At 50.8% G+C, this 22,313-nt stretch overlaps 2 protein-coding genes across 2 annotated transcripts in view; one reads left to right on the top strand and one right to left on the bottom strand.

Annotated features, from left to right (window-relative positions):
* Positions 1–6,502, bottom strand: part of LOC108796740 (SEC23-interacting protein-like) — a 12,892-nt gene extending 6,390 nt beyond the window's left edge. Inside the window, 9 exon segments of the mRNA XM_018568252.1 lie at positions 7–128; positions 301–509; positions 1,804–1,926; positions 2,526–2,544; positions 3,898–3,987; positions 4,834–4,951; positions 5,730–5,819; positions 5,897–6,084; positions 6,280–6,502. Of these exon segments, the coding sequence (XP_018423754.1) occupies positions 7–128; positions 301–509; positions 1,804–1,926; positions 2,526–2,544; positions 3,898–3,987; positions 4,834–4,951; positions 5,730–5,819; positions 5,897–6,084; positions 6,280–6,496 (1,176 nt within the window). The 5' untranslated portion in view covers positions 6,497–6,502.
* A 1,392-nt stretch (positions 6,503–7,894) lies between these two features.
* LOC108796738 (mini-chromosome maintenance complex-binding protein-like) lies at positions 7,895–9,816 on the top strand. The gene is made up of 4 exons (XM_018568250.1): positions 7,895–8,034; positions 8,661–8,743; positions 9,259–9,399; positions 9,700–9,816. Exons 1-4 carry the CDS (start codon positions 7,950–7,952, stop codon positions 9,814–9,816), a joined length of 426 nt encoding a protein of 141 aa, XP_018423752.1. The 5' UTR covers positions 7,895–7,949.
* Positions 9,817–22,313: the final 12,497 nt, after the last annotated feature.

Below are 22,313 nucleotides of genomic sequence, written 5' to 3'. Positions count from 1 at the left end.
ACTTACCCGACTGTCCCCCGCTCCTTCTTGCTTCAGTGCAGAATTCACATTAGAAGGCGGGGCCTGTGCTGGGGGAGGGGCCGTTATATCTTGCTGGTTGGACAGGATGTCGAATAGAATCAGAGAGCCTGAAATATGTAAAGACAAATGTCAGCGGGGTGACTGCATGCGACATTCCCAAATCATCTACAGCTCCGCCCCTTCATGTCTATTGTATATATCCCAGCAGACCGTTAACAATCTCGGCTCCGTAATACCGGCACCAAGTACATCCAGAAGGCGGCAGACTGGACCACGCACCTAAACTGTGACCGGCCACAGAGACCCTTCCGGTGAAGTTCGGGTTTCGGCTCATGAAGAGCTCATAGAGCCGGTTCATCTCCAGGCTGACTTTGTCCACAATGGTCTGGCAGTAGGTGGGACTGTTGTAGAACAGAATGTCCAGGAGGGTCTCGTTGGTGAAATGGCGAAGACGCGCAGTGCTTGGCAACGTGATCTTCTTGATCCGCCTATAAAAAGACAGAACGGGTTCAGCCTCTTACTAACGCCGCACGTACATCGTACACCACATCAGATGAATACCCCGTTCCCCGAAAATAAGACCTAGGACTATTTATGGGAATTGCTAAAATATAAGACCCGCCCCGAACATAAGACCCTGCCCCGAACATAAGACCCTGCCCCGAACATAAGACCCTACCCCGAACATAAGACCCTACCCCGAACATAAGACCCTACCCCGAACATAAGACCCTGCCTCGAACATAAGACCCTGCCCCGAACATAAGACCCTACCACGAACATAAGACCCTGCCCGAAAATAAGACCCGCCCCGAAAATAAGACCTAGCTGTGACCATTCCCGGGGCCGGTGGTGGCATAAGGGGGAACTTGAAGAGCCGCGGGAGAGAGTCAGCGGTGCCAACGAAACCGGCGTTGGAGGAAGCAGAGCCGCATAGGCCGACGCCTCCTGTCACAGGCTGAGTCATACCAAATGCGCTCCACCTGTGAGGAATCCATAGTGAGAGTGCGCTTCGCTCATTCTGGCCAGCGATTGGTTACCAAATTCTTCTTGGAAAGGTACGGCGCCCCCCGATCACCATATTTTTGTACATGAATAAGTAGGGATCGTTGTACATTAAAAAAAATAAGACCTGGCGTGTTTTTTTGAGCCAAAACAAATAGAACACACGGGTCTTATTTTCGGGGAAACGCGGTACAATCCATCACCAGGACTGCGAATGCCAAACTGCGCGCGTGTGATGGGCCCCAGGTGGGTTCAGATCATCGCTGACAGACTGCCGAGTGTGACTATGTAACCCGGGGACTACCTGTCCCGATCTTGTATGTAACCCGGCGACTTCCTGTCCCGATCTTGTATGTAACCCGGCGACTTCCTGTCCCGATCTTGTATGTAACCCGGCGACTTCCTGTCCCGATCTTGTATGTAACCCGGCGACTTCCTGTCCCGATCTTGTATGTAACCCGGGGACTTCCTGTATATGCTTATAGGGGACACATACAGAAAGACTGCCAGCAGCAACAAGACCAGAGGCGCATGGCTGTGCTATCTACCTGTGGGATGTTTGTTGGAGGTCACCAGCACGTCTGTTTATCGACGCTTCATGTCAAAACAAATAACGTTTCGGGGCCACACCGGGTCCCCTTCACCAGACATGAAATGACATTTTTTTATTTGGGGGCAGATACGTTGTAATGGAGATCCGCTACGAAAGCATTAGGTGTTGGGGCGATAGTACACATCTGTCACTCCAATGCATCACGCCCCATCAACTCTACTGACCTGTCCACACCCGTGGCATCACCATGGAGGGCGCCGTGCCAATGGACCGGCAGGAACTCGACACGCCGCGCCTTCCCGTCTTCCACAGACTTCCTGAAATGGGTTTGCATCATCTTTACCCTCCTGCCACATACCTGCACCACATGTACCCCAAGCTCCCCACCCCTCTCCCATGACAGGAGTGTGGAATTCCGATCGCCCGACGCCCGATGCAGTTTCAGGCGCCGGGCGAGTCGTTTTTATGTACATCTAGCCAGGCTCCGGATAAGCCGAGCCGAATGTACATTGTGGAGCCGCCGCTCATTTAGCACAAGTGATCTGATTAGATCACTTGTATCAAATGGAGCAGCAGCGATTGTGTCTGCACGCACTCCCCGCCATGGTTTTTTCGGGGTCCCCCGCTCTCCCCGGCTCAGCCGTAGAGCCCGTAGAGCGGACGAAGAACGTCTGCTCCACGGCCTCTCTGTGTGTTCTCGGAGACCGTGGCGCTGTAATCACAATGTAATCACAGCGCCACCTGCCTCGGCTGTCAGAAACTGCACAGAACATCTCTTTATGGAACCTGTCACCTCCAAACTATCACAGGGGGAATTTAATCCCCTATGTGATAGGAATGACATTAAAAAGGAGAACTATGAGGGGGAGGGGCTTTTCACTCACCTCATAGTTGAGACCAATGAGACTGTCACAGGTCGGCTCAGTAGATCGGGAGGTGAGCGAACACATACCGGCGTTCGCTCACTTCTCGATCCTGTCACTGATCTCTGCCGTGACGGGAGGGGCTGGATTCCCCCCTCCTATCGTCCAGCGCTGACTGGCGGAACGGACGGGGGAGGGGGCGGGTACAGCTGGCTCTGCCTCTAGATAGGCGGAGCCAGCTGTCAGTCACGCAGCTGGGCGGATCCAGACATCAATGTCGGGATCCGTTCCGGCTGCGGCGTCTCAGTATACCGCGAGCTGTAGCTCCCTATATACTGAGCCTAGGGTGACGGGAGGATGCTAGTTTGTGTCCTCCCGTTACCCTGAGGAGAACTATGGGGAAAAGCCCTGACCCCATAGTTCTCCTTTAAGTGGAAAAATAAAATAAAATTAAACATTTTTTTTTTAAAGTAAAAAAATAAAAATAAGAATATATAAAAAGTTAAAAATAAAGTTAAAAAAAAATTAAAACCAATCCCGCTACCCCCGCCATCTGCATGCAAATAAACGCATGCGTAGGACATTCTGCATGTGCTTCGAGATTGCAGCCGCCATGCCATGGTGGTAGCCAGGCAGCTCCGCCAGTATAAGTGTACTATCCGTCCTCCCCCCCCTGATGCATTTTGAATTTCGCTCACAAATTGCAAGCTCTCATTGGTCAGCGTGGTCAGGTGACTGCGCTGACCAGTGAGAAGCGCTAGTTAGCACAGTCAAATATGTTTTGATTAGGGGTGCGCCGATACTAGTATCATTGTGATACCGAGTACTCGTACTCACCCAAACGCCCCGATACCTTCCCCGACATTGGAACTTACGTCGAGATGAAAATTTCCTCTGACCGGCAGCGCCGTAGGGGAACACGGAGCCGGCTTCCCGTGCAATCAGGAAGCCGCGGCGTAAGTAATGACCTGCCTCCTGGTTTTCCGATTGGCCGGGAAGCCGGCTCTTTGCTGATTGGCTTCCTGGCCAATCAGCATCGAACCCTCTTCCTGGTCAATCGGGTCATTACTCGCCGCCCGGCTTCCCGATTGGCCAGGAAGCAGATTTCCCGGCCAATCACAATCAAGCAGGCCAAACAACATGGAGCCGGCTTCCGCGGCAATCAGGAGACCGGGCTGGATGTCGTTACCCGCTGCCCGATTACCAGGGACGCCGGCTCTATGTCAGCGGAAGCACCGGTATTAGTATTCAGTTTTTACCCCCCTTCTCTGCCCCCAATAACCCTCCTCTGTTTTTCCTCCTCCCCCACCTCATTGTAAACATCCACAGTATTCCCCATCCTCTGCTACACCCCCCCCTTCCCAAAAAAAACACCCTTGCCCACCCATACATTACCCCATCTTTCTCTAATGAACCCCTTCATAAAAGAATATATACAGCCAGAGGGTCACTCACCACATTCCACCATACTCCTAAAGCGAAGGTCGCACACTGGTCCAATCCCGTGCACCATGAACACCAGATGATCGGCTTGAGGAACCTCACCTGTCAAAGAGCACAAACTCAGAACCAAAAACACCCAAAAAATCAGCTCTGTCTACAGGAGGAGAAAATGAGGAGAGAATCCTTAGAGTGGCCGCTGGGATGGTGGTGGCAGAGCCTAGGAAGCCGCGCAGGCATGATGGTGGTGGGGTCAGGTACAGTGGTCAGGGTGAGTCGGAATGCAGGTGAGGTGGTGCATGCAGGCGAGTATTGGGGGGGGTAGGATGTTGAGATATAATGTAGCACAAGTTTGACATTACTGTATATTCGGACTTTACAGTACAGGATACGGCACAGTCATTATTAGGAGCTCCCGTACCTTCTGAACACTCAGTGTAGCTATGGTACCCGCCACCTCTCCGCAGAGTACCACACAGCCGGGCTGCACACTGCACAGGTCAGACGACGGAGCATATCAGGGTGTTATTTACTGTCTGCAAGACTGCCCCACACCAAATTCATAGTTCTTCTGCGCCCCCCCACCCCCATGAATTGCCCTCCGCAGCCCCCAGTCTGCCATTATGAATTGCCCTCCGCAGCCCCCAGTCTGCCATTATGAATTGCCCCTCCGCAGCCCCCAGTCTGCCATTATGAATTGCCCTCCGCAGCCCCCAGTCTGCCATTATGAATTGCCCTCCGCAGGCCCCAGTCTGCCATTATGAATTGCCCTCCGCAGCCCCCAGTCTGCCATTATGAATTGCCCTCCGCAGGCCCCAGTCTGCCATTATGAATTGCCCTCCGCAGCCCCCAGTCTGCCATTATGAATTGCCCTCCGCAGGCCTCGGCCTGCCATTATAGTGTTCCGTCTGTACAGACAACCACTAAGGTAATTCCCTGCAGACAACGTACCGTCTGGAATCTCATCATGGTCATCTATGCCCCTCTTCACCACACGGGGCCTGGACTGCCCATCCTGAGGGGTCCCCCACTCATCGGGTATCGCTGACTGCTGAAACTGGACAATCACCTGTAAAAAGGACAATGCCAGGCTGAGATTAGGGGGGGAAGCAGACCAATATCTGAAGATATCCCGCACCAGCCCCCCGGGGACATCGAAAACGAGTACTCCCACCGGCGATCTCTCACAGAAAAGCCAGGCCCATCCCCCTTCCTCTGCGTCGGAAATGAGGCCTGGAACGCAAGGCCGCGGCGCCCGGAAGTTGAGTCACCCGCACCGGAAGTGACCTAGTTGGCCATCCGATCCGGCCGTGGAGAACCTCCCGGAATCCCTAGACCGGCGGCCCCTGACTGCTGAGCCACGTGGTCCCAGGATTCAGCCAAGGGGGTAACGCAGGATCCGGTACTGGCCCTCCCCGGCACTGAAGAGGACGAAAGATCCGGTGGGGAATCCCCAATTGTCAGAGGAGCGCACCGGCGGCCTACTAAGGTTATTCTGACCCTCACAAGTGTCCCACTGAGAGGGAATACTGGGGTACCTATCCCCTATCCCCCCACCGTTCCGGTGACATGTCTCCCCCTGACGGAGGAAACACAAAAAAACTGGGGAGCTGGGAGAGAGGCGGGCCTTTTAAAACAACTAGGGGTGACGCGTTTCCTGCTAAAAGGGGCGGAGCCTATCTCTCGTAAGCTGTTCTGGAAGATGAAGGGGGAAGAAGAACAAGACATTTTAGGAGGTGTCCACAGGGGCTCCAGCCTTGAATTTGCCCGCGGGGTCGTAGAAGATGGCCACCTCTGCATGACGCGAATGTAGAACACATACAATGACTGACGCAAATGGCACCCACCTTAGGGTTGTGCATCACAATGGTTTCTCCTCCCGGGAACTCCAGCCTCCGATGCCACTGATTGGTGGTCACCGCCTTCTTATACTCCGCCTGGAATGGAAGCACCACGTGACATCATACGCATCAGACACCCAGGCCCCCCCAATACAGCCACCGCTTCCATTTACCTCCAACCGTTCACTGAACTCCTCGCTGTACGGGACGAATCGGCTGTCCGAGTCGCCTTTGTAGAACCAGGAACAGCGCCGGACCTCCAGATCCTCCTCCTCCCAGTAGACGGCCTTCATCTCCCGGTCATACAGGTGGACGTCGTAGCGCCCGCCGGCTGTATTCACCACCACGCTCTCAGGGTCCGGCTGAACTGAACAGGAATACAACATGCCAAGGTGAGCGGAGACAAAGTCCTCACAGGATGAGCGGTGGGCATAAAGTACTGTGAAGAGGAGGCATCTCTATTGAAATGGTTCTACGGGGGTCCAACATGGCTGACGGGGATAGCAGCGCGTCCGTGCTTGACGCAGGTGTCGGGGGGAAGAGCTCGGGAATCACTCACCGGAGTTGTACACCTCCTCCAGATTGGCAGAGTCGTACAGGCTGAACGCGGACCAGACCTCCCGGCCTTCCACCAATTTACAGAAGAACCAGTGAGGCTGGACGGACTCGTACAGGTTGGGCACGAAGTGAGCCACCGCTGGCACTGTGGAAGCCGCAGGCCTGCCACTGGGGTACGGCTGCGTGGCTGCTGCACTCATGTACGGGGGCGCCATAGGGGGCTAAAGACAAAAAAAAAAGATATACAGAATCATTCAATGCAAAGAACATGACGTGCCATCCATCACCGGGCACACAACCCATAAGCTGTCCATCCCGGTGCACAACATTCCCGGCATCACAAGGAGGACAATCACCCTCAGCGGATATTCCGCGCAGTCAGTATGCGAGTTCCAGGAGTACAAAGCGGTGATTGGGAACCCTAAAGGCAGCTTGGTGTCCTCTGCCGGGGGAGCCCATGAGGGCCAGGAGGATGTCAATGGAAACATTTGGACTGGAAACGGTTCTTCTACCCATAGTCATGAAATGATGACCTCAGATCCATGGGGTCCAATGAGAGGGAACCTTTAGTTTTGGGTAGATCGGGGGAGAGATGACCAAGTGCGATATGTCTGGGAGGAAGGAACCCCCTGATTGGTCATTGTATATGGCTGGACGTATTACACCTCTCGCTCTATCTACACATCAACGTACCCCTAGGATCTCAGCGTGCAATGACTCGCCGCCTGGCTTCCCGATACCAGAGTACTCGCCCAAATACTCGGCATTGGCACCGATACTAGTATCGGTATCAGTGCCTCCCTGCCGTATGGCGCCCAAACAATGGGCTGTGTGTTCTTCTACAATACATGAACCCCAGTGCTGCAAAACACCCGGAGGACAGGTTCCTGGCAGCGTCCAGGGGACGGCGCAGCACAGACTTATAGTACACATGGGGGGAGGGGATTTATAGAACGTTTGCAGAGCTCTTCGCCGCGTGAACATCTCCATATCAGAGTCACAGCGCATTATGGCCACTAGATGGAGCCGAGGAAATCCCTGAACTCCAGTGTGAGAATCTGAAGACGTCTGCAGAGATTCGTGTCCACCGTCTATGGCAGCGCTCCCCAAAACCTGATCTCAGGCACAGCACCTTGGGGTACAGAGATATCAGTGTACACAGAATACAGTACGATAACATACCGGTCGGTACGGGTCCAGTCACCGGGAGAAAGGGGACGTTGAAGTTGAGCTCCCCGGTAGAGAACAGGAGGTTGTTGTTGTTATTGCTGGTCCCGGTTGTGACCCCCGGGGGCCCCCGGCTCCCTCTCTTGTCAGCCATGTTGCCCTGACACGGCGGCTCCACGTCTCCAGCCGGATCCGGCAAACTGACATCTCCTCGTCCAATCAGCACACTCCGCAAGGCCTTTCCCCGCCCTCCTGACTTTTTTCAAGCCAATCAAGGAAAGGAACTCTTCGGCCCAATCACCGGCTACACTCTTGTTCATGTGATTCCTTGACGGCCACGTAAGCCAATTGGAAAAACCGGTGATCCGTCATGTGACATCGCCCTGCCATCCGCAGCATGGCCTCGCGGGTACGGATTCCGGCTGGCAGCATTTGCTCCGCCCTTATCCTGATGACGACATTTTCCCGCCACTGGCTGGGTTGCGATCTGCAGTGAGGAGGATGCTGCTGTCTGGAGGAGTCACGTGTCCGCCCGGTACCGGAGAATGGATTACCGAGCCGCTCCGCTGTGTGCAGCGACTGTACGGTGAGCCCGCGTGTCCCAGTGCTGAACTGATACCGGCCAGACCAGGTGGCTGATATGGGGGAAATGTTTACTCTTTGTGTACAGGTGACACCGAGTCAGGAAGTGATGTAACAGTGACTCCTGTATGAGTGGGCCCCCCAGGGGTCGCCCTTTGACCATGTGTCATGTAGCACAGTAAATATGGGGGTGACATGAACATGGTCACAAAGGTGGACTGTGCCTTTAAGTGATGGAAGTCAAATCTCCCTCCCATCGATGTATAGACAGCGAGGTGATCACATGATCCTGCTACTGTAATGTGTCATGTGACCAATTCCTGACCATGTTCATGATCTGTGTTCATCCAGATGTGATCTCCATGGAAACCAATAAAAACTGAACACGCTCCATGACTCACATCAACACGCCATGGCACATGTAAATTCAACACGATGCGTGTTGACGTTCAGTATCTAGCGCATGTCCGATGATCGGAACTTCCATGTGTTGTGATTTATTTCAATATGGGGGGAAGATTGTGGGCTCTTCCAGGTCAGGGTGTGGGCTCTTCCAGGTCGGGGGCAGGGGCGTGGGATCTTCCAGGCTGGAGGTATGTAGAGATGATCCCTATACGTTGTGTCTTCCAGAGGAGAGTGCGGCTCTTCCAGGTTGGGAACAGAAGGTGACACATTACTTCCAGGAGAAGATACAAGAGAACCTGTCATGCTGGGTAAGTGATGAGACGTGTTTTGTGTGTCATGTGACATGTCATGTATGATTGGTGTGTGCACAGAACACGCTATGTTGGAAGATTCGGGGCGTCTTCCTGTCAGTTCTGTACTCTGTCACATTCACCTGCAGGCCGTGTGTTGCAGAACAGATACACATTGGGGTGTGAATGTCACGGCCAGACACGGGTACACGGCTCTCCAGGCTCCGCCCTCTCCCTCCACACATAACCTGCTCTCCACTGTACTGCAACACGCTTTATTGGTACCAGGGAGGTCAGTCATGACTCCGCCCCCTCACTCGATTTCACCCAATGGGGTTCTTCATAGGAGGTTGCGGTTCAGTAGAGGGTTTGTATCTGATGCTGGGAGGGGGCGTGGCCAGAGTCCTAGAACCCATCATACGGGGCAGTCAGACTCTTCTGGGATCTCCGGCTCTCTTATTGGCTGAGCAGCAGAGTTCCGGGGGGGCGCGGTGGTGTCAGTTGGTTGGAGTCGCTGTGTCTTTGTCTTCCAGGTCCCCAGTCTGAACGACGTTCCTCTGCACTACCTGAGACCCAACAGCCTGGTGAGAGTGCGCTGTATGCTGCAGGACATGTTCGATCCCGAGTATTACATGGGGGTGTATGAGACGCTGGACCACGGCAGCAATGAGAGGGTGAGTCGCAGACACATGGAGGGGGTCCGTGTAATATCAGGGGGTCCTTCTATCTAGGGACACCTGGTCCCTGGGGTCGTATCTAGGGACACCCTGGTCTCTGGGGGGACGTCCTTGTCTCTGGGGGACGTCCTGGTCTCTGGGGGAGGTCTTCGTATCTAGGAACACCTGGTCTCTGGGGGAGGTCTTCGTATCTAGGAACACCTGGTCTCTGGGGGGACGTCCTTGTCTCTGGGGGGCACGTCCTTGTACCTGGTGTGACTGTATTACCGTCCTAACCGGCACCATCTTTGTTTCCAGGCTCTGCACCTTGGCAAGTACCGGGATGTGGCAGATTGTACGGTGAGTGTCACAGAGAAGAATGGTGTCCCCGGGAATGATCTGGGAGGACTGTGCTTATTTCCTGGGGTCACCTAGATGTATCTGGGAGGACCGTCCTTATTTCCTGGGGTCACCTAGATGTATCTGGGAGGACTGTCCTTACATCTCTCTCCTCTCCTCATCCTGCTGAAACGCTCTTCATTTCTATACTTCTCTTTAAATGCTCCGCTGCTCTCCTTCAGAGCGCTCACCAACTCCGTCTGCTTCCTCAAAGCTTGCTCCACGTCTCTAAACTCAGGCCTCAGTGCCGGTCTCTTCTTGCTGAACACTTTGGATTAATCAGCTTTTTCTTCCTAAATTCAGCTTTCAAAGCCGTCAATTTCTCCTCCTCTTTATCAATCCGCGTCAGCTTTCCAACAATCCTCCGTCTAAAGGCAGACAGGGACTCATTCCTCCTTGGGCCAGGCCCAGAATCTTCCACAGGCTGAGGCCTAGTCACAGGCCTCTCCAGGGAGCTCCCGCCGGGGTCCTCCCCAGGATCCAGCATCTCTCCTGGGGGCAGAGAAGCAACTCTAGCCCCCGGTCTCTGGAAGCTCACAAACTAAGGAACCAGCAACCTCACACCTCGCTGTCAGGGAGCAGAATGGCAGTTTCCCACCATCCCTGTGCTGAGTTCCTGGGTCTGTACATCTGCTGTGCCCATTATAAGTGGTTACCAGCATCCCTGTGCTGAATTTTAAGACGACTTAATGGACCAGCTCAAACCACAGTACAACACCGCCTCCAGAAATGAAAGTTTAAATGTCAACAACTATACTCTTCAACATGTTAACGTCATGCAATATTTTACATTTGTAGCTTTCATTAAAATTATGTCTGATGATCTTGCTATGAAGGTCCTTCTTGGGACACTTGTCACATAGTGACAACACTCTCTCTTTGTCTATCAATTGCGCTCCTACGTTGTCACCCTGTCACATGGGCTTCTGATGGAGACTACAAGTGTTCATTTGAACACACATAATAATGTCACCATCAGGAAACCCAGCCTGAGAAATGCCATGCAGCCAGGGGCATTCCTAACCTTTTCACTTACCTAGGCAAAGGTACATTGTTGCATGCTAACCCTGGGAGGGGGAGGCACAATGCTGGCCACAGCTTTCCAGTTAACTCACTGCTTGCCAGGACTGGCCTGAGCATCCCCGGTTGTTTAGAGCTGGATGTCCCAGGTTGTTAACAGATGACACATGTCCTCGCTCGGCCCTTAGCAACCTTGGATGCTCTTGCCAGAAAGAGAGCGGAAGGTGCCCACATGACCCAAAGAGATGGCACCTGAGGCTGCCTTATTATAGGACTGGCCCTGCATGCAGCTTTGGGTCGCCTGGGTCCCTATGGCATGTCAGGCTGCTGGCTGTCACTGGCGGGTGTGAGGAGGAATGTGTCGCTGTTGTCAGTGATCTTTGCAGCGGCGCGTTCCTCCTCACACCCGCCAGTGACAACCAGCAGCTGCGGCGGAGGATGCTGGGCCTGGCGTTGGCAGCGGAGGAGGAGGTGGGGCCTGGCGACAGAAGAGGAGCTGGGGTCGGTGACGTCAGAGGAGGAGGGGGGGCCCGGCGATGGAAGAGGAGACAGTGCCCGGCGATGGAAGAGGAGGCGGGGCCCTGTGCAGGAGGAGGAGTCGGACAGCGGCTCGGGCCGACAGGTAAGAGGTGTGCAGGGGTGTGACTAGCCTACCTGAGACCCTGCAGAGCCCACCATAGAGTCTATGGTGGGCTCTGCAGGGTCACTCTCAGGTGAGCTGCTTGCGTTCTCAGGTGGGCTCTGCAAGGGACGTAACTAGAAATCACAGGCCCCATACAACATTTTGCTATGGGGCCTTGTGATTTCTAGTTACGCCCTGGGCCTGATTTCCCACAAGGCCAACCAAGGCCCGGCCTCAGGGCAGCAAGGAGTAAAGGGGCAGCAGGGGTGTGGAATTCCTATCTTCCGATGCCCAGGACCTGCAGTTCCGTGCAGCGGGTGGGTAGTTATTTTCTATATTTTTTGTCTGCAGGTCTGCCATTCTCCATGGTGGTGGTGGTGTTGGGGGAGGGGGGTAGGGGGGTGCATTGAGAAACCTGGCCTTGGGGCAGCAGAGAGAGTAAATCCGGCCCTGGCTACGCCCCTGGTTTACATCTACTTTACGACATAAGCACGACATCTAGGCTAAACAAAGGGGCCCTCCACAGATTATCAGATGATTGACTTGAACATTTAACAAATTGATTGTACTGGTAAAGCAGCTCGGCATCTCGAGCCATTTACGAGGACTAAATTATGAACGTCTTAAATGGAAGGTCTAGAGAAGCAAATTGTTCGCTGCTAACACAAGCAGAACACTCGGGAACGTTAAACGAACAAATATTTTACCGCAGATAATTTCCATTGTGCATCAAATTATCAAACGGTAATTGCAACATTTTCCTGGCGTAGACTTTCTTCCTCGCTATCGAGAATGTCAACACGGAAACCCGAACCCATTAATCATCTCTACAAACTGGACTCTCCCATGAGTGACATTTTAATGTTAAAACTATATTATATTTGATACGGAGAGAAAGCTAATTAAGAACGCTTCCTGTGAGCTATTTCAGGCTCACCTCCCGATGGAATAATGAAAGATTTAGGAAAATAATGAATTACTTTCTGTGGCGCGGTCTTTTACTGTTACTTTTTTAGAGGCGTAATATATTCCTTCCCGGGAAGAATAACGCATCCTGGAGGAACAATTCCCGCTCCCCAAATTAGATTGGTTTTTACATACACAATTATTAACCGAGAAGATTAAAGTTATTGGACTCTGCGTGCCCTCTAGGGATGGTTTGATGCAGAATTGAGTTATAAAAGATATTCACAGTTATTGTAAACCTCCTTTGCTTGACACATTGTAGCGAAGCGCGATGCTTGTCTTGCTCCCTCCGTATCTGTACTTTCTAACTTTGTTACAAGTACATCAAGCTCCAAAAAATGTGCAAATCCTGACAGCGAGTGATGTAAATTTTGGCGCTCCTAATGCCATGCAGTACAGATTGCAGCTATTCTAAAGCTAGATGGGTCACCCAATTTACCTTAGAACCTAATTGAACTTTCATTTTAACTTAGGTGAATACATTTCAGTGCATCCAAGCAACGCAAATTTAAAATGCCTTGATGGGTGGATGCCTGTCTGAAGGAGGGGACGTTCCTAGCACTGGCGGAACTATCAGGGTCGCAGAGGTCACAATTGCAACCCGGGCCCTCCTATTACGCCAGTTGGGGGGGGCCCAGAGAGGAAGAAAAGGGCCAGCGGGTCCCTCGTGCCACCCGCAGCATTAGTGAAACTAAGCAGTGTGGCAGACGCTGTAGCCAGGGCGTGGGGAGGGGAGAAGTACATTTCCCAGTAGGCAACGCAGTGAGGGAGGTGAAACATACAGACTGGAGGTCCAGGCAGCGTGGCTTTTGGAGAGAGGTGCGGTAAACAGCAGGCACAGACAGGGAACGGGGACAGAGAACTGGAATATGGAGAGCTGCAGGTACCAAGGGTAGTTGATACTATGTTATCCTTAATCTCCCTCCATCACTTACTGATGTCTGTGTCCTTCTCCATACTGTCTGTGTTCTACCCAGTGAGCATCCCCCAACCTCTCCACCTATAATAGACTACTGTCTGTGTATGACGCCCCCACTGATATTTCCCCCCCAACGCAAACTACTAGAGCTGCAGAGCGCCTTCCTACTGGAAGCTGTAGTCCCAGGGGGCAATGTCGGCACCTTGGCGCTTAATACCCTCACCCCCCGCCAAGTGGTGGAACGTCAGGGCACAGTCGCAGCATGCAACAGGCCAACTCTCAGCTCCTTCCGATGGAGGTGGGGGGCGGGGCCTGGTTTGTTGCACTGGCACGCTGAACCCAGATAGCAAGAAATTGTGCTGCAAGTTAGAAAATGACTTGCTAAACTCTTGCAGACTTGCCAAGCTTCACAATTTTGTTGCACAATTACAGCGAGTCTGCATTGCAAGTCTCCAGACCAGCGAGCTTGCAGAGCTCTTGCTAAGACCTGCAGGACTCTTGCAATAGACTTGCCAAGCAAATTTGCTACAAATTCAAAAAGTGTCGCCTAGAACTTGTGCTGCGAGTGCTCTGCAAGTCTACAACTTGCCAGGAATGTGTGCAGCAAGTTAACAAAATTACAATTTAACCCCGGCACAAGTTTGTGGCAAGTTATCCTTGCTATCTGGGAAGTTTCTAGTTATGCCTCTGGTTCCTAGGAAGGTTGAATTTACATGCAGACCACCCTAGGTAATACCCACATGTGATGGTGAGTCTCCATAAGTGGAAGAACTAAAATCTAATAAGTGGAGTGGGCCAGGGACAGTGAACCCGGGGAGGAAAGTGTCAGATGATGCTGGACATCTTCCAGCCAGAAAATGAGGCGGGCTTCGTCTGTCTTGCTGCAGCTTCTAGTGCTTGTTGTGAGAAGCTCCCAGTGTGCAGTGAAATCAGAGGAAGCAATTCCAATCCAGGAGAGGATATGATACACATTTGGAAGACTTGAAAGGAAGGCCGGAGTTCGGCTTTAAATTGAACACAGTAGGCAAAAAAAACCAACAGGGGTTTAACCATTTCCTATTATATCCAAAACTAAAGATGATTTCCCTTCACTGCTTGCCCTGAAGGCACAACAGGAAGTGAACAGAAAACATGTCTTGGTCTTAGATGGTCCTATCTGAGTGTTCAGGTCCGCTGGCAGGTTCCTTGGTGTGTTGAATGCGTTAGTTCAGCTTAAAAGTTGAAGCCCTATTTACATTTAATGAATATTACTCTACAAACTTTACTTATAATCTGCTGAGCCTCTAAGCAAGACAGTTTATCATTATTTACAGTTTGATGACACGGCACTGTCTACCATTACTCATAATGCTTATACAGTATAATACTTCTCTACTTATCTGAGCTGAGGCCAAATTGATGCTGTCTATGCTAAAGTATGCCGTCCTGCTTACCTGTGCTGATGTCGAGTTATATTGAGGTTAATTGCCATTTGTTTCACTTGTCTACCTAATGTACATTTAAAAGATCACTCCACCCACACCTGATATTTCAGTTGTCTATAGATTTTGGAGGGACTTAATTGGTGAGATCTCTGCACTGAGTTCCTGGATCTGCATACCTGTTGTGCCCATTAAAAGGGATTTCTACCATCACCAAGCTAAGTTCCTGGGTCCGAAACCTGCAGTGACCATTATGAGGGATTTCAACCATCACCAAGCTGAGTTCCTGGTTCTGAACAGCTATTGTGCCCATTATGTGTGGTTTCCACCATCATTTAGCTGAGTCCCTGGCTTTGCACACCTACCAGATAGCAAGCAATTGAGCTGCAAGTTTGAAAATGACTTGCTAAACTATTGCAGACTTGCCGAGCTTCACAATTTTGTTGCACAATTACAGCAAGTCTGCATTGCAATTCTCCAGACCAGCGAGCTTGCAGAGCTCTTGCTAAGGCTGGGCACACACCTTACAACCATCGCAAGACCTTTGTCTTGCGATGGTTGTAAGGTACTTAAAAAAAAACGACGATCTGCCTATCATGCATAGGCAGATCGTACTTGCGATGATCGCAAACCACGCCCCCTGAGGGGCGGGCTTCCGATGACCGCAATGCCGAACGGGCAGTGTGCGCTTGCGCACACCGGCCTGTCAGGCTTTTATCTTACGAACATGCTACACACCCGCCGAACATCGTACGATGCTCAGCGGGTTTTGAAACATGTTCGTAAGTTTAAAGTCGTGCGTAGTAGAGGTCGCACGGCTTCCACACACCTTACGATAATCATATGATCGCGGGATTTCCCGCGATTATCGTACGATTATCGCAAGGTGTGTGGGGACCTTAAGACCTGCAGGACTCTTGCTGTAGACTTGCCAAGCAAATTTGCTACAAATTCAAAAAGTGTCACCTAGAACTTGTGCTGCAAGTGTTCTGCAAGTCTACAACTTGCCAGGAATATGTGTAGCAAGTTAACAAAATTACAATTTCACCCCGCCACAAGTTTGTAGCAAGTTATCATTGCTATCTGGGCTGCTGTTCCCAATATGAGCGGTTTCCACCATCGCTGGGCTGAGTTCCTGGGTCTGCACACCTGTTGTGCCCAATATGAGAGTCTCCCACCATCACTGAGCGGTGTGCCCTTTATAAAGGATTCGCACCATCACCAGGCTGAATTCCTGGGTCTCTACAGATGCTGTGCCCATTTTGAGGCGCTTGCACCATACCTATATAGAGTTCCCGGGTCTGCACACCTGCTGTACCAATTATAAGGGATTTCCACCATCACCAAACTGAGTCTCTGGGTCTGCACACCTGCTGTGCCTATTATGAGGAGTTCACATGTTCACCAAGCTGAGTTTCTGGGTCTGCACACCTGCTGTGCCTATTATGAGGAGTTCCCATGTTCACCAAGCTGAGTTTCTGGGTCTGCACACCTGCTGTGCCCATTATAAAGGATTCGCACAATCACCAAGCTGAATGTCTGGGTCTCTACAGATGCTGTGCCCATTATGAGGCACTTGCACCATACCTATCTGGAGTTCCCGGGTCTGCACACCTGCCTGCTGTACCAATTATAAGGACCTGGATTTGGTGAATGAAACAGATAATAAAGTAATAACGTAACTATGTATCTCTCTATGTTGCATTTAAAGAATGTTTATAAGCAAGGTGTCAGGCGTTTTTTGACAGCAGCAGCTTTCACAGCTGCTGTATATACAAAACTCCTAGCTGTCATTTTGACTTTTGGGAATTGCCGGCAAGTGTAAGGTGGGGACTGGCAGCAGAGCAGGAGGACAGAATGTACTACACACACAGGTAGTTTGATAAAGTTTTTTGGGTGTGTGTAGCACCCTCCATGTGCCTACATTGCACATGTATCCAGGGGTGTATGTACCGCAAGGCAAACTAGGCATTTGCCTATGGCAGCACTTTCCAGGGGGGCGGCAGAAAACGCCACCAAAATCAATGAGACGGATAGGGCTGGATTTGCCTTTGGGCATACTGGACACTTGCCAGGTTGGCCAAGGCTTGGTGGCACAGGATCAGGCAGCGGTGGCTGCCTAATGAGGCAAACTGGGCGGCCGCAAGGCACTAAGAGTGGCTGACTAATTAGAGAGCTGGCTGGTGGAGGGGAGGGCCCAGTGAGATGCGGTCCGGCTGGCTTTGTGCAGGAGGTGGAGGAGAAGCAGCGGGTGGCTCGGGGCTGGCCATACCATGTGATCTGATGGTGGGATGTCCCAGAAGCAGGCTGGGGAGTGCAATGTATCCTGTTGGTACTGATGGCACTTTGAGCTGCAGGTAAGAGGAGCAGCACATGTATGCAGGGAAAGGGACCCTGCACAGTCCTCTTGAGACCCTGCACAGCTCTCCCGAAACCCGGTGTGTGCTGTATCCAGTGACAGATAGGTTGCGCAAAATGTCCTAAACAGGAATGGGTGGGGCAAATTTAGATTGATGGGGGGTGCCCGAGTTTAGTCTTGCCTAGGGCAGCACAAAACCAAAATACACCACTGCATGTATCTCTAAATGTATCTCTTCATCTTTTATCTGACATTTCTGTCTGGATCCACCCAGCTGCGTGAGTGACAGCTGACTCTGCCTATCTAGAGGCATAGCCAGCTGTACCTGCCCCCTCCCCCATCCGTTCGACCAGTCAGTGCTGGTGGATCGGACAGGGGAGGGGGGGAATCCCTGCATAGAGCCGTGAGTGACAGTCATGGCTCTCTGCACGGATAGATCGAGAAGTGAGCGAGCAACGGTATGTGTTCGCTCACTTCCCGATCTACTGAGCCGACCTGTGACAGTTTCATTGTCACAGGTCGGCTCAGATTATGATGCTGAGATAAAATCACTTGCCTCATATTTCTCCTTTAGCCCGGTTCACACCTGAGCGTTTTACCGCGCGTTCCTACGGTGAAAACCCATGTTTGCCTATGGGCATGGTTCTCACCTGCGCGTATGATCGCGCGGTAAAACTCCATACGCCCAAAGAAGTACAGGAGCTTCTTTGGGGCGTATTAACGCGTGTATCCCGCTGTATCCATCAGGATAGCCACTCGGAAACTCACGTTTGCCGCGCGTTTCTTTTACCGCAAATCGCGGTAAAACCGTGCGGTAAGAAACGCCCGGCAAACGCGAGTTTCCAATATGCTAAGGTGTGAACCCACGTTAAAGGTATTTTTTGATGCAATTCGCATGTTGAAGGGCAAAACCAGAGAATGCTAAATTATAAGCAATATATAGGAATTAATTTATCAGAAACACTCGGATCGCTGTAGTTTTCGCCATTAAACTGTTCCGCGTTCGCCTAAACTTAGCAGCTGTCACTGGGCTTATCAGCTAAAGAAACAAGCGTCTGCTTTACATAGACTCTGATTCCTGTCTTCATTATTCCAAAAAGCCACTGATGGTGAGGTGTCCATCCCTGGAGGCAGCTTCCTATAAATTATATATCCGCTCCTCTAAAGAGGGTGTTTGTCTATCATGTTCTGCAATGTCTAAGACGAGGATTCATCGTGATTGAAAGGAAGACATTCATTTCCTGAGCTGTCAGTCTGCAGAGTAGCGGAAAAAAAAGGGTGATCTCTCTCCGACACTTCGCCACACTCTTCCCGTTCTCTATTAAAGGTTATCACAATAAAGAGAGGCTCATAAGAACATGGTGTGGTGCCGATTTCATGATTCATCCCAGTCCTCTGCAACTTTAATAGGGGCTGTCACAGAAAAATAAGGACATGGACACGAGGAAGATCACCAATTAAAGTAAAAGCTTTCACTCAATCTGTCAACTAGAATTTTGATAGGACGAATGAATCTCTGCGGCGTAAGCTACACCAAAAACACGCAGCAGCGATTAAAGCTGAAAGTCATATTAAAGTCAGAATATTTTTAAGCTTCTTTAAATGCTGATGAAATCACTTAGAATGGATTCTGCTTCCTGATGTTTAAAAGTTTTAGCTTTCTGCAGAAGCAGCTGCCACCCTGAGCACTGGCCCTGATATCCTCTTTTAGGGTGGTTCCTTTCCCTTGTAGGCTGCTATGGAGCCACCCAGTGGCGGAACAATTGCCATAGCGACCCAGGCGGTCGCTATGGGGCCTGGGGCACAGGGGGGCCCGGCTAGGACATCCCCATGATGCCGTGCTGGCCGCCTGGGTCGCTATGGCATATCAGGCTGCCTGCTGTCACTGGCGGCTGTGAGGAGGAACACGCCGCTGTCCAGATCACTGACAACCTGTCAGTGATCTGTGCAGCAGCGCGTTCCTCCTCACAGCCGCTGCTGAATCAGTGACAGCCAGTAGCTGCGGAGTTGGAAGGCTGGGGCCAGCGTCGGCAGTGATGGAGGAGGTGGACAGGTAAGAGGGTTTGACTAACTTCCTGAGACCCTGCAGAGCCCACCATAGAGAGTCTATGGTGGGCTCTGCATAGAGAGTCTATGGTGGGCTCTGCATAGAGAGTCTATGGTGGGCTCTGCATAGAGAGTCTATGGTGGGCTGTTTGGGATATCCGGTGTGTAACTAGCAACCACAAAATTTTGCTATGGGGCCCTGTGATTTCTAGTTACGCCCCTGGAGCCACCCTTGAGTGTGCTAGTAAGCTGTGTGTGTCTCTACAAACACACAGGTATAGCAAAGCAAGGCAAGACACTCCCCCATTACCTTCTCCTCTTCCCTCTTTCCTTCCTTCTTTCTAATTTTTCCAAGCTAGTAGATGGACGGCTGCTGGAGACTGTACTCCCCCTTGTGATCTTGTACTGGACAGGGAAGCCACGCTGAGAGAGTTGGAGCTGTTCAGAAACATGATGACTGTAAGTGCTTGGGCAAAAATGTAAAAAACATGTATATTTGTTTTATTGGATTCATTATTAAAAAAAAAAAAACATTGAGAGGTTAATACTGCTTGAACTCCAGGCAGAGATAAAAGGCACACATTATCTCTTTAAATACATAAAAACACCCTTTTGCTCTTCAGTCACAGGCTGTGGGAGGGGCTAAACCTGTAAGTGTTACCCAACACCTTCCCATCCGCGTTACACATATTTGACATGTCATAGAGATGAACGTTCTTCCATGGTGTCACATATGCAGTATTGTTTTGTGCTGGTAGCATGTCCAAGACCAAGCTGTCACCAACAGCTTCTGATCTCAGACTAACTGGGAACTGGAAGGACCAGCTACTGATCATGTGATTACTGTGATATCCAATCACAATCATTAGGGATGCACTGAAACCGTTTTTTTGGTATCGAGTACGAGTACGGATATGTTGCCTTCGTTATTCACTGGTACCGATTCCAGATACTGGTGCTTCCGCTGGCATGCATATCGAGCCAGCAGACCAGTCAATCAGGAATCCGGGCTGTGAGTAATGACCTGCCTCCCAGCTTCCTGATTGGCCGGGAAGCCAGTTATATGCTGATTGGCCGGGAAGCCAGCTTCCCAGAAAATCAGCAAGGAGATGGCTGTTCGGCCAGTTTGATGCTGATTAACCAAGAAGCCAGCTTCCCAGCCAATCAGCATGGTCATCGGGTCATTACTCGCCACCTGGCTTCCTGGTTGCCCAGGAAGCTGGCTTCATGTTACCCTAAGGCACTGACTGTCAGAGGAAATCTTCCTCTGAGCGGAAGTTCTGGTATTGGGGAAGGTATCAGAGCATATGAGCGAGTACGAGTACTCGTCCAAATACTCGGTATCGGCACCAATACAGATACTAATTTACCTTCCAGCGTGTCTTTGCAACATGGGAGGAAACTCACGCAAGCACAGGGAGAACATGGAAACTCCTTGCAGCTAGTGTCCTGATCAGGATATGAGTTGGGGACCCGAATGCTGCAAGGCAGAAGTGCTAACCACTAAGCCACTGTGCTGCCCATCCATTAACCCAGATCAAACCCTGATCTAACTTTTTTTAAGACTTTTTTTGTCACAGACTTCTTCAAAAAGATACAATGACACAATTCTTGTTCCAGCTCTCTGATGCAGAAGTAAGGCAGACACGGCCAGCCCAAAGGAGGCCATTAATGGCAGACCATGTATTGTCTTCAGACCATGCCTGGCTAGTTATCCAGACACAACCAGGCTAACTGCCATTTGCGTAAGAGGCTAGCAATGGCAGCCCTGTATTTCTTTTGTTACAGGTCCACTTTAAATGGTCATCTACACATGCATTTATAAAAAAAATAGAATTGCTCTAAACCAGCGCACTCTTTTCTGCAGGTTATATAAGAATTTAGCTGTGGAGTTTTTGAAAATTCAATTCATTTGACAGATCAGAAGGGAAATTCCGCTGGGATGTAGGAACTGCTGTAGGGCAATCAGACACAGCGGCAGAACCATCTCTGTCCTGTCTCTCTTAACCACTCTTTATTGCTGCATGGCTTGTTTGCTTTTAGTGTGTGTCTGGCAGGTTCTGATTATCCCTGAACTTTTCCTTTGCAGCCAAAAATAATGTGTATATACTGTGTGTGTGAGTGTATATACAGTGTGTATATATATATATATATCATTTTCATTTGTTTCGTCCTAAAACATTTTTTTTTGCCCTGCACATGCCTATCATTTGCTGTGGTCTTGGGGCCCCCAGTGGAGCTCTCTCTCCCTTCTTTCTCTTTCTCTACCCCCCAGGCTGGATGTATTCTCTCTGCTGCCCCAAGGCCAGGCTCCCCAATGTGCTCCCCTGTATGCAGGCGGCATACAAGTGATCTCGGCGGCATCCCTGAGATCACTTGTACAAAACAAGTGGCAGCTTCCCTGCTGTACATTTATTCCTGCTTGCCCAAAGAAAATAACTACCCACCCGGCACCCAGAACTGCATGTCCTGGGCGTCGGGAGATAGGAATTCCACATCCCTGCTGCCCCTCTACTCCCTGCTGCCCTGAGGCCGGGCCTCGGTTGGCCTTGTGGTAAATCCGCCCCTGCCCCCCCTCCCTCTCCCTCCCCCTCTCTCTCTCCCTCCCTCCCACCTCTCCTCTCTCTTTAATATATATGACATTTATGCACATAGTGTACTGTACATAATTTTCATCCTCTGAATGTCACGGGATCCGGTAGAAGTGAATAAAATACAATTACAATTATTCCAGTGTGCAGTCAATTATTAAATTGTACACCTATATTTAAAAATATCTATTAAACAGGACGGCAACAGTGTCAGCTGGCTGAAAATGTATCCCGTACAATTAATCAAGGAATGCAAAGAATTCTATTAAAGCTGCAACAAGTATCATCTCCAAACAGAGTTAATTAATTTTCCTTTATGTCATTACATACATCATAGAACCTCAGCATGAAGACGGTCCGCACTCCCAATATATAAGGTGTGAAGCATTAATCAATGGACTGCGACAGTTCCTCCATGCGCTGTGCGTTCTTGTTTTATCACGACCTCATACACAGCATTCTACAGACCACATGACCACAGGCTTTGACCTGAAGAGCTCACAGCCTAATCTATCTTCTCACTTGCAGTCTGTAGCAACTAACACCTATGCTGTATGCCGACAACGCATCCAGAATGTTGGGGTCCTAG

Source organism: Nanorana parkeri, unplaced genomic scaffold (genome assembly GCF_000935625.1).
Source record: "Nanorana parkeri isolate BGI_ZX_2015 unplaced genomic scaffold, ASM93562v1 scaffold1162, whole genome shotgun sequence".
Classification (NCBI taxonomy): Eukaryota; Metazoa; Chordata; class Amphibia; order Anura; family Dicroglossidae; genus Nanorana; species Nanorana parkeri.
Note: the sequence above shows the minus strand (reverse complement) of the source record. Positions and strands in the feature narration are given on the sequence as shown.

Coding starts and splice junctions, on each gene's coding strand:
- LOC108796738 (XM_018568250.1), top strand. CDS start 7,950: ATGCTGCTGTCTGGAGGAGTCACGTGTCCGCCCGGTACCGGAGAATGG. Junction 8,744..9,258: donor AAGAGAACCTGTCATGCTGG/GTAAGTGATGAG, acceptor TTTGTCTTCCAG/GTCCCCAGTCTGAACGACGT. Junction 9,400..9,699: donor ACCACGGCAGCAATGAGAGG/GTGAGTCGCAGA, acceptor CTTTGTTTCCAG/GCTCTGCACCTTGGCAAGTA.